Source organism: Lipotes vexillifer, unplaced genomic scaffold (genome assembly GCF_000442215.2).
Source record: "Lipotes vexillifer unplaced genomic scaffold, Lipotes_vexillifer_v1.1 scaffold217, whole genome shotgun sequence".
In the NCBI taxonomy this organism is placed as follows: Eukaryota; Metazoa; Chordata; class Mammalia; order Artiodactyla; family Lipotidae; genus Lipotes; species Lipotes vexillifer.
In genome coordinates, this window is record NW_006788200.1 from 6,726,964 (window position 1) to 6,739,381 (window position 12,418).

The 12,418-nt window shown below is 38.2% G+C and overlaps 1 protein-coding gene across 4 annotated transcripts in view; it reads left to right on the forward strand.

The window, feature by feature from the left end:
* The window catches only part of CTNNA1 (catenin alpha 1), a 179,346-nt gene that overhangs the window by 58,797 nt on the left and 108,131 nt on the right, over window positions 1-12,418 (forward strand). For all 4 annotated transcript variants that reach the window (XM_007461428.1, XM_007461426.1, XM_007461427.1 and 1 more), the window contains 2 exons: window positions 8,060-8,329; window positions 10,803-11,006. In XM_007461428.1, the coding sequence (XP_007461490.1) occupies window positions 8,060-8,329; window positions 10,803-11,006 (474 nt within the window). The remainder of the gene's footprint in view (window positions 1-8,059; window positions 8,330-10,802; window positions 11,007-12,418) is intronic.

The window sequence follows — 12,418 nt, forward strand, 5'->3', positions numbered from 1 at the left end:
AGTTTTCAAAAGGTACCAATATCTCCCTCTGGTAATATAGTTCCATTAAAATATTTAGCTTATGATGTGTCCTTTCAGTATTGTTAATAAAGTTAGTATTGAGTTGTATTCATGTTTTGCTCCTGTTTTGATTCCTGTGAAAATTTTACTTTAGGTAGCTTAGCAGTTTGTGATAGTGTCTGGAGAAGTGATAGGCTTTTGTTCTGTGTATTCAAGGATGAACTTGAGTTGGTGGTGGAGTTTAATTCAAATTTTTAAAAACCTTAAACTAGTCAAAACATATTGGAATTACTTCTATACCAGAAAGTACCTCCCCCTCCATATTTTGTAACTTTTAAAGTGTTTCTTACCATTCAAGTAGTTTTCATAGTGTTAGGAATTTGTGTTGTGTGGTATGTGGATCAGTGTTCTTATTTTTCCAGCCTTTGCTAGCTCTTTGGCATTTTGCTGTTGGGGTGCTTGAAGTCTTCCCTGTGCCCTTCCTGAATGCTGTGTGTTAGATGTGTGTTCCTTAGGGGGGATGCATGTGTCATCATCCAGCTCTTATAATTTCCATAGTCCTGGTCAAGCTTGTGCTATTCTTATTTTTAAAGAGTGCTGAGTAGATGAATTCTTATTTTTTTAAATTAATTAATTAATTTTTGGCTGCGTTGGGTCTTCATTGCTGCGCGCGGGCTTTCTCTAGTTGCGGTGAGCAGGGGCTACTCTTCGTTGTGGTGCTCGGGCTTCTTTTGTTGCGGAGCACGGGCTCTAGGCGCATGGGCTTCAGTAGTTGTGCCGCGCAGGCTCAGTAGTTGTGGCTCACGGGCTTAGTTGCTCCGCAGCATATGGGATTTTCCTGGACCAGGGCTCGAACCTGTGTCCCCTGCATTGGCAGGCAGATTCTTAACCACTGCGCCACCAGGGAAGTCCCGAATTCTTATTATTGTTAGACAATACCTGTATTGGTTAAAATATTTTATGCTGCAGTTTACAGAAAACCCAGCTCCAAAACTGCTTGAACATTGAGGGGTTTATATTCTCACTAATTAGAAGCCCCAAGTTAGGTTAAGTGACTTCAGTGTTGTTAAATTTAAAGGCTTTGCAGTATCATCAAGCATTCAGTTTCTTGACATTTTCCAGCATTTACCATCTTCAGTGTGCCTGGCACTGGATGGCTGTAGAAGCTCTAGGTATGACATTTGCACGCATCAGTATGTCCAGTGAGAAAAAAAAGGACTGTTTCTTCCATATGTCTCTCGTTATAAGCAAATGATCTAGAAGACTCTTAACAGATTCGCCCTAAATATGGATTGTATAACATACCCATTCCTTCCTTACTAATCATTGGTAAGAGGAAAGCAGTTAACTCTATCTGACTCAGAGTAATGAAGATCTGCCTTCTTGTCTGTGACAGTGGTAGCCTTCCTGAGAATAGGAACATTCAGCAAGAACTCTGACAGGCATGAGGAACATGGGGTCAATACTGTAAATGTCCAATATATGACAGCCTCAGCTTTGGAGACTTCAGCTTTCATTTGGTTACATTTACATTAGTATAAAATTCTACCCCACAGCGTTGAGAGAATTAAATTAAATAATGTGTGTGAAGTATTTAATATAGTGCCAGACAGTCAGTAGGCCCTCAGCAGTGGGCAGTTGGTAGATAGTAGTTATTGCTCATATTTTAAACTGTAAGGTGTGATCAGACTGAATCTGTACATATGATACCCTGGTTTTACATTTCCAGTACTTAATATTACACTTGATATTATAGCTAGATTTGTTGTATTGCCTGAGTAATTTAACTAGTGTAGGCTCAGTGTGCTTTTATCATTTGTCCTTGTGTTGGCTTATGTTTCCATCACATAAATCACAAGTAGTTTTTTCTTTTTGAATTCTACAGGTTCTTATTAGGTATCCGTTTTATACATATTAGTGTATATATGTCAATCCCAATCTCCCAATTCATCACACCACCCCGCCACCCTGCCCCACCACTTCCCCCCTTTGGTGTCTATACGTTTGTTCTCTACATCTGTGTCTCTATTTCTGCCCTGCAAACTGGTTCATCTGTACCATTTTTCTAGGTTCCACATATATGTGTTAATATATGATATTTGTTTTTCTCTTTCTGACTTACTTCACTCTGTATGACAGTCTGTAGATCCATCCACATCTCTACAAATGACCCAATTTCGTTCCTTTTTATGGCTGAGTAATATTCCATTGTATATGTGTACCACATCTTCTTTATTCATTTGTCTGTTGATGGGTATTTAGGTTGTTTCCATGACCTGGCTCTTGTAAACAGTGCTGCCGTGAACATTGGGGTGCATGTGTCTTTTTGAATTATGGTTTTCTCTGGGTATATGCCCAGTAGTGGGATTGCTGGGTCATATGGTAATTCCATTTTTAGTTTTTTTAAGGAGCATCCATACTGTTCTCCATAGTGGCTGTATCAATTTACATTCCCACCAATAGTGCAAGAGAGTTTTTTTCTTTTTGCTGGGGCTGACTGATGCGAAGAAGAACTTGTTGTATGATAGTATATGGTAATTTTATAAATATGGCAAGCTGTTCACAATTTATTTTACTTAACATTCTTGATATAAGTTCTCTTTTGAATATGTGAAATGAATGTTAGTTATATTTAAAAAATAAAGTTTGGTGAATAGTCTTACTGTCTTAAAACCTAGTCTGATTTTGACTTATGAAGACTTATTATTTTTTATTTTTGCGGTACGCGGGCCTCTCACTGTTGTGGCCTCTCCCGTTGCGGAGCACAGGCTCCAGACGCGCAGTCTCAGGGGCCATGGCTCACGGGCCCAGCCGCTCTGCGGCATGTGGGATCTTCCTGGACCGAGGCACGAACCCGTGTCCCCTGCATCGGCAGGCGGACTCTCAACCACTGCGCCACCAGGGAAGCCCCAAGACTTAATATTATTTGAGGAAAGTGAGAACATTTAGACTGACACTATTGCATATCTTTGCAAAATGGTGGAATAAGTAAATTGATGATGTTCCTGAGATAAACACAATAATAGTCCAGAATTTTGTATGCTACTGGAGAAACTTACTGGAAAGTAATGCTGCCTGAGTTTTAATTCTGTGTGCCATGAATCCATGAAGAGTTCCTTCATAATCCCTGATGTATTTAAAAAAAAAAAAGTAGTAAATTTCAAACATTTCCCAAATAAGATGTCATAAAAATCTTGAAATTATTAGTTAACATGCCAGATGATCTTCTGTTAGCACCTCCATGTCTGTTTTCTGCCCTTGGTCACCCTGCTCTCTGCCCCAGGGACCTGACCTGTCTGGACTGCATCCAGGGGCTTCTTTGCTCTCTGGCTTCTGGTTGGGTTGGCCACTGGGAGCGCTATTAGGAGATCAGAGGGCAGTGAGGATAGGGTTTTATCCCTCCCTGCTGGTTGCCCTGGGTTGCTAAAAGTCATAGCCTCTCTTGGGTGGTATTCTCCCCACACTTCATTTCCTGGGTTCTGGTAACTGCTGCCTCGTTTTTGTCTGTTTGGGCCTAAGTGCCCTAATAGCCTGTGGTTTTCCTGAACTTTGCCCATACCTTTTGTGGCATAGTCCCCAAACCATCTTTGAATTGCCCAGCTTGATTTTACCCTCTGTTTTCTGCGGGTATCTTTTTTTTTTTTTTTTTAATTAATTAATTAATTTGTTTGCCTGTGTTGGGTCTTAGTTGCGGCACTCGGGCTCTCTAGTTGTGGTGCATAGACTTAGTTGCTCCGCGACATGTGGGATCTTCGTTCCCAGACCAGGGATTGAACGCGCGTCCCCTGCATTGGAAGGTGGATTCTTAACCATTGGGACCACCAGGGAAGTCCCTCTGCTGGTATCTTGAGTGATACAATTTAAAGTTTGTCTTGGGTTTGTAGTATGTCATGGTCATTTATAGTTTTCCTTGGACCTGATTCTTTAACCTTTAGCCTTTGCCTCCTACAGTAGAATTTGTTGAATAGGCTGGCTGTGGGTGCCTGTGTGCCTTCTGATCGTAAAGTGACTTTTTATAGGGCCTGGGCCTTGGTGTATATTTCTGTAAACTAGTGCTGTTTTTGGGAATTAAACTCAACTCATTTTATCCTAAAGTACTAGCCTGGTGGAAATTTCATTCTCCCTTTTAGATACTGCCCATTGGCCTCCTTCAGTTACTGGTCACAATTTTGCACATGTGTGTTCTGGCAGAATTCCTCTACTGCTGTATGCTTAGTACCCTGGACTGTTTTTACCTTTGACCTTTCCTTCTCTTCCCAGGTGTGGTGTGTAATAATTTACCTCCTCATCAAACCTTTTATATTTGCAGGCAGCCCTAGTCCAGAAAAAGGGTGTTTCCTCAAGAGCAGTATTTGGATGTGATGTGTGTACTTGGATGCTTTAACCTCCCTTGTACCATTTAAGCAACAGCCACCCAGTGAGGAAATGTTGAACCTTATGAGATATACAGGCACTCTGGGATTTACCTATTTGTCTCTAAGATTTTTCTGGAACATGGCGTGGGGGTGAGGATGTTGCTGAAAATAATAATGAATAACTTTAAAAAGGTGTTTACTATGTGCTAAACACTTAAAATTCCTTGATAAACACGAATTTGTTTAATTTTTACAAAAACAGTATAAGGTAGATCCTATAATTGATCAGATATTAGTTTTTATACATGAAGGAACTGTATGTAGCATAGAGGTTAAGTAATTTGGCATGGACATTCATCTAGTAAGTGGTGGAGCCAGGTTTTGAACCTAGGCTTGTCTGGATCCAGAGGACAGGGATTTTGTTTAAACTGCTACTATAATCCCTAATGCCTAGAACATTGCCTAGATACAATAGTGTTCAATAAATATTTGTTTAACTAAAGAGAGAATAACCCATTTTGCTGTACTGCAGATCCATCCTGGAATGGGATTCTGTGTGTGACCATAATCTGTTACTTTCTTGGGCTAGAATATTATTTGCTGACTAGAAGTTTTGAATTTCTGTTAGGCTGCAGGCACTTATTTGACTGTAAGGGTGAAATAGATGGCAGAGGTAAGGATCTGCCAGCATCCACCCTGGTTCCTGTGAAGAGGACTACCTCTGCCTTACATTGTCAATTCTGCCTCCCCAGTATGCTAAAGATGGAATACTTTGATGTTTACAATCTACCCACCCAGTACATGAGTTTGTTGAAATAGGTTTGGTAAAAATGTTGTGCTTCTTACCTAGTCTGTGAACTCTTTCATGATGATTTTTCTGAAAGCCTGAACAGACAAATTGGTAATGGATAGTACTGCCACTGTTTTATGTGTAAATCACCTGTACTGGATGGGTTTGACCATGGACCATTTCTTTAAGTATAGTCATTTGAATCCAAGAGAAGACATCTGATCATAATTATCTATGGGGACTTCCCTGGCTGTCCAGTGGTTAAGACTCTGGACGGTGGTCACGGAGTTCGATCCCTGGTTGGGGAACTAAGATTCTGTATGCTGCGTGGTGTGGCCAAAAAAAAGTATCTATGGCTACAGTTTTATATTGTTAAGAGGGTCATGAGAGGAAACTTTCACTTGAATTTCCAGGTCTTGGTTAGAAAGTGTTATGGATTGCTTAGAATTTAGCTTCTGTTTCTTGGTCACTGCATGTGATAGTTGGTTCAAATTATGTTGAAAGGGGTCATTTCCACTTTATGTTTTCTGTTTGTTCCTGAGTCTGTTTGAAATATAACTGGATTGGTCAAATTGGTGAATCATGAAGGCTAAAGTAGACCAAGGAACTCTCTAATTTTCTAAGTAATCTATTACACTGCTTAATAGCTCACTTTTTTTCACTAATCTGGGTTACTTATCAGGACTATATATCTTGAAAAGAATTCTTATGATTGATCATTATTATAATAAGTAGTGCTGCCTTGTGATAGTGTCTATTTTCCTATCTTAACAAAACCTAGTTTCTTTGTCCTACGGCAAAAGCAATTCTAAAGAGAGAAAATAGAACACCTTAGCAGTTAGGACAAACGATGGTGGCTGTCATTTTCATCATAGATTAAAATATATCCCCCGTACTTGTAAAAAGAAGTCTATCAAAGATACATTGTGATGAGGGCAAGACATTTAGAAAATGCCACACAGAACATGTACACTAGCTGCTTACACATAATGGTGAGCCCTAGACCTTTGTCATAGTTGAAATGATCGTCGACTCTCTAAATCCATGGGGTCCTATTTCTGAGTATTGACCCTGATGTAGTCTTTGGAAAGGTAGGAGTTTATCATACCAGGCCAGGCAGTAGCTTTAGGAAAGTCAGATGTTGAATAGTAATTTTGGCACCTATTATAACTTTAGGTGACCACAAGTGTCTTTGCTAACCTTTACAAGAGGCTGTACTGATATCTAGGTTATAGATACTTAGGAAGAATGCCAAAATTGATTGCAAAACATTTTATAAAACAAAGGACATTATTAAGTGCTTAAAGGCAAATGCCTTCTTAGAAAATTTAAAAGTCCCTGAGGTTGTGGTGAGGGCAAGACATTTAGAAAATGCCATACAGAACACGTGCACCAGCTGTTTAAGCATAATGGTGAGCCTCAACCCCCTGTCATAGCTTGAGTCTTGAAATGATCACTGATTCTCAAAATCCACAGGGTCCTGTTTATGAATATTTAGCCTAATGTTTGGTGCTACAGGGCATTTGGAGTGCTGTGTGCTATCGCTTGCAAATTCAGATTACAAATGAGGAAAGAATTCTAGGAGGAAAAGTAAGCTGTCATATTATACAAGGTTTGAATAAAGATGCAAACCTAAAACATAGTGAGATGAAGTTTCAGGAAAAGGGAGGAGGTATGGTGTTCTAATGCTTAATCAGGAACTCATTTAGAAAGATGAGCCATTAAACAGCTGTCAGACTTTAAGTTGAGTAATTGACTTTGGCCTTTCTAAGTCAGTTTTCTCTTACTGTTTGTACATGTAATACTCATTTTAAAAACATTTAAATTTGTACTCTAGGATTCAGTTGGTGACATTAACATTGAAATTCTAGGATCACACGTAAAATAGAGTTGGAACAGTTGGTGGTCAGTTATGGTTATAAATTATATTTCTCTTCTGTGGTGGCAATCCACATTTACTGAAGACTTAGTTTTCTCTGAGTAATTGCAGTAACATAGGGGTACCAGAAATACCCCCTTTCCGTCTTGCTTATTATTGGTATCACTTAATTATCACTTAGCATATTTACCCAGTTTACCAAGTAGATGCTGGTAGTTGAAACCATGTTAGGAACCGCAAATCCTTTTAACTCTGAATTATAATTATGGGGTAGAGGAAATTGAAAAAGGACAGTTTGACCTAAGACTGCATGTCTATAGAGTATTACAGTGAAATACAAACCTTTTAGATTAAAGTCATGGAGTCCATGAGCCTCAGCTTTATGCCTTAATAATCCGGGTCCTAAGGTGGTCTTTGGGATGTGGGAGGGGAGATGTTCTGTACTTGGGAGAACAGCCTGCCACATCCTCACCTGGCTGGTTTGCGTAGTTTGTGTAAACTTGTGGTATCCCATCCCAAATTTCATAAAAATCTTTCAGTGAACTTTTATAAGTTAATAAAAAAGAAATCCTCTTAATAAGTTTTACTGTGTTTAAATGTGTCTCTGATTTTTCTGTTTTGGTTAGAATAGGTACATCCATCTTTATAAAGTTGTAATCAAGATGCTAGTCAGTTTTATGTTTTGTTTTTTATTTAGTGCTGTTCTAGATGCGTTACATGCATTGTTCCATTTAATCCTCAAGACAATTGTAAGAGGTAATATTATTGCTCCTATTTTACAGAAGGTGAAACTGAGGATGGAGAGTTTAAATAGGATCATAATAGTAAAAATTAGAGCTGGAGATTCAAATTCAGGTCTGTGTGTTTTGGCAAAGTTTGAACTCTTACCTACTAAGCCATACTGCCTCCTTTGTGATGAACTTTCAAGCCAGACTGTTAATGAAAATATTGTCTAATTAGTAGAAATTCTAACTTTTCAGAATTCACTGACAAATTTTTATGAGTAGAACCCATATTCTTGTTTTACTCTTGTAGGAACTGAAAGATATGGGCCATCGTGATCAGATGGCTGCAGCCAGAGGAATCCTGCAGAAAAACATTCCAATCCTCTATACTGCATCCCAGGCATGCCTACAGCACCCTGATGTCGCAGCCTATAAGGCCAACAGAGACCTGATATATAAGCAGCTGCAGCAGGCGGTCACAGGCATTTCTAATGCCGCCCAGGCTACTGCATCAGATGATGCCTCCCAGCACCAGGGTGGAGGAGGAGGAGAACTGGCGTATGCCCTCAATAACTTTGATGTAAGTTATACTTGGGAGGAGACTACAGGCTCTTGACCATCCCTCAGAGTTAACAGATTTCTGGGGAAATGTGATCAGGGTTTCTCATGAAAGCTCAATTTCTACTTAGATTTGTAGTCTAAGTCGAAAGAAATTTTATGAACCATCAGTCTACTTGACCTTGACTTGGCCTAAAGCATTTTATCTTTTCTTTCCCCTCCCCTTCCTCTTCCTCTTCCCCTTCCCTTCTCTTTTCTTTTTTAGTTTTAATCTTCTGAATTCTTTTATGCAACTTGTGTTTCCTATGAGGTCATTCTTTGGTGAAGACATGAATTTGGTTCATTTCAATCAAGACTTTAACCTTCTGGTAGATATGAAGTTATGGGAGATACAGAGGCAAAGTGCACTTAGGCTCTGCCCTCCAGGGGCTCACAGTCAGTGAGAGATACAGACACATCATAAGTGACTACAGCAGAAGTGCTGTCATCTTAATCTGACTTGTCTGCCTAGATACACTTCTCTTCTCAATGACTAAATGATAGACAAAATTTAATCAAGTGGAAGCAAATTTAGGATTAAAATACTTCCTTAGCATAATGCCACCTTTTATAGATGATGCCCCAGATCTGTTCTGTGTATATATTCTGTGTACACACTATCCTATGTATCAACTTTAATCTAAATTTTTGGGGGTGTGTTTTATGGTTTTAAATTCCTACCCACAATGCCTCATGGCTTCCAGTAGATGGCAGCAGTTTAAGTTTTTTTTAAAGTGGTTTTTTGTTTGTTTGTTTTTTTAAACCAACTGTTATGTTATTATTATTTTTTTAATTAACATAAGGGAAAATTGCCTTCCAGATGACCAGCATCCTTTCATTAGCAGGAGTGCTTTGAGGTATAGAATCAATATAATGGAGTGCATTTTAACAGTTTTTTCTGGTCTTTACTTTTCTTTCCTTTGTCTCACCCCTTTACTTTGTCTTGGGTAAAGACAGTATTAAGCCTAAAGACCATGATGTTAGAACTGAATTTTTACCCTGGAGCCTTAAACATTAAATGACTTTATGGCAAACTCTTAAGATATATCTTACAATTAACTGGCACTGTTGTTTTTCCCCTTCAAATTTGGTAGTATTAGGTACTGCCCCCTTCAAGGCAGTACAGATTACATTTTGCCCTAAATTGAGTAATGTCTATCAGAGGTCACTTAACCTCTTAAGGCTACAGTGAAACTTCATTCATAAAATGACAGGGTTGGACTAAACGGTTACAGGTCTGTTGAAGTTCTATGACTCTGTGTTAAAATTCTTAGACCATTCATTCTTCATTCCTGTTGGTCATTGTGAAGAAGATGTTGTGTATTCAGTTTTGACCAGAGAAATACTGCAGTAACTTAATCTGCTAAAAAAAATAATCAGCTAAAGTGTAGGTTAATAATAAACCGAAGGAATTGTATGTTTAGTTTTGAAACTGACAGTTCTTTGGAAGGGAAAGAAGACGTGTACTTATTGGAAAAGGGCAAGCTTTTTTTAGAGAAAAAACTTGGCATTTAAACTGAGATCAATAAGAGCGTAGTTCATATAAAGAAAAATTAAAGGCAAAATATTTGTACAGACACTTATTGGTGTAAGGATAAATTGTATCAAGTGGAGAAGTTTGAGGAAGGCCAGTAGATCTTGTCCTGGGGGTGTTGATGTTTGACCTAGTACCTATAGTTTACTTGTGACCTGACCTCGCTCATCAGTGGTAAAGCTGGATTTAAGTGGAGTCAGGGGAGTGAAGGGAAGACAGAGGAAGGATTTATTCTTTTGCGGGCAATTGTATCTCAGAGAGTGGCTTTGTTGGGACAGGTTGCTGTCATCTCTTATAGAATACCTGGAGGTCTTTCAGCAAAGAAAGTCTCTAGTTTGGAATTAACAGGATAAATTTGAGACTGAATTGTTTATAAGCTTTAATGAAATGTGTAAGATGAAGAAAATTGAAATTGATTATAAACTCATTACTTTCTGAAACTTTGAAGACAGAAGTCAATGTTTTGTTTTTATTTATTTTTTGTGGTGAAACAGTTCTGCTAATGTCGTGTAGCAGTTTTATACTCAGTACATAGAAAAGAACAAGAGTGCTAATGTTTATTTTCCTTGTAATTCTCATTTGGTAACTTACTATTACTGCATAGGCTGACCTTTAGATGTTCAGATTAAGTAATGTGAACATGATTTTTATGCCGACATATTTCTGTTTGCATTTGTGGTATCGTACCTTATTCAGGCCCTGTTCTGCTGGATAGTATTGCTTCCAGCGTCTTCTTTGAGAAGTAATCCACCATAGGCCAACTTGTGCGGGATGCCCCTCACCTGCCAAGAAGTATAACTTTGTTTCAGGCATTGAAATTTTTATGTTATATATTGGTGTTCCTAATCAACACTTTCCTCACCTTCTTGAATATTGGAGGGAATAGAGATTACACTAGCATTCAATAATGCTTCCTTTGCAGAAACAAATCATTGTGGACCCCTTGAGCTTCAGCGAGGAGCGCTTTAGGCCTTCCCTGGAGGAGCGCCTGGAAAGCATCATTAGTGGGGCTGCCCTGATGGCTGATTCATCCTGCACACGTGATGACCGGCGTGAGAGAATCGTGGCAGAGTGTAATGCTGTCCGCCAGGCCTTGCAGGACCTGCTCTCGGAGTACATGGGCAATGTGAGTAAGAGGAATTTTCTATAGCAGATGTTGGATCTGAGGTGTTTTTCAGAACTTTTCTTTGAAGTAACAGGAGTTTTCCATAATAATTGCTGGGTCTTAACTATACATGTTAAGAGGTCTTTTAACTATACATGTCAAATATGTTTTAACTATATATGTCAAATATGTTTTTAGCTTCTTGACTCTTGGGTGGAGTAAAATTTTTCAAGGAATGGATAAATGGCTTTCTGTAGTGCCCCCTTTCTGCCCAACATTTTGGTGTGAAAAATTTTAAACTTAGAGAAATCATATAATGAACACCCATCTACCCTTTATCTAGATTCACCAATTAACATGTAAATACATGTGTATGTTTGTGTGTATAAATATATGCATGTATATGTATATATTACACATATACAACCTTTTTTATCTTTATGAAACATTTGAAAGTAAGTTGTGGACATTGTATTGCTTCGCCTCTAAATATTTCAGCATGTGTCTACTAGGGATAGTAACCTTCAGTACCCCTAAAATTCCATTATCACATGTAGGTGGCCATCTAATTTTGGGCAAAATGGAATGCTGAAAATATTCATAGTTGATGAAGTTATTTGAATGACCCATGTGCAGTGCTATAAGAGTAAGTAATTGCCAAGTAGAGGTGTATTCGGTGAACTGAGTAGTGTTTTTTAATTTTTAAGGTTTGTGTTTAAAAACCAGTGCTGTGAAATTGGATACCTGACAATTTTTTTGCCGTAGAAAACACTGTATCTGTTGATTTCTTTTCTGTATTGTTAATGTCTTCTTTTTTCCTTCCCTAATACTTCTTTCATTCCAGTTATTTAATGCTGGTTTAGGGTTAGTGTGGTTTAGACCTTGTACCCAGTATTTTACTGTGGCAAAGAAGGAATAAATTAAATAAAAATTATATAAAATCATTTTAAAGGAAAGAAGGACAATGCAAATTAGTTCTCACTAGTGATTTTTCCCTATTTAATAGTTTTCATGAAAAGATCTTTGGTACTTTCTCATTTGTTCATTTGCCATACATCTTGTTTGTTCACTTATATTCTTATATAAGTGAACATATAATGGTGAGTCATGATGGAATTCCTAGGGTGAAGATGAATGCTTTCCTTTGTTTATCTTGTTTCTACCATGTTGTGAAATTAGTGAAGCATATTGAATTTTTTTAAGCCATTGCCATGTTTTGATCGTACGCAGTCTACCTCAGAAAAATGAGATTAGAGGCTTAGTTAAATCAAATGGAAAACGCGGTTGATAAGTCACAGTGAAAATGTGGGACACATTTAAAAATGCATATATAAGCCTGAAAATCAGAAAATATAAAAAAATGAATAATTTGAAGACTGGCTCAGGGAAACGAAGACTCATGGCATGTATGTGAATCAGTTATCTATTATCGT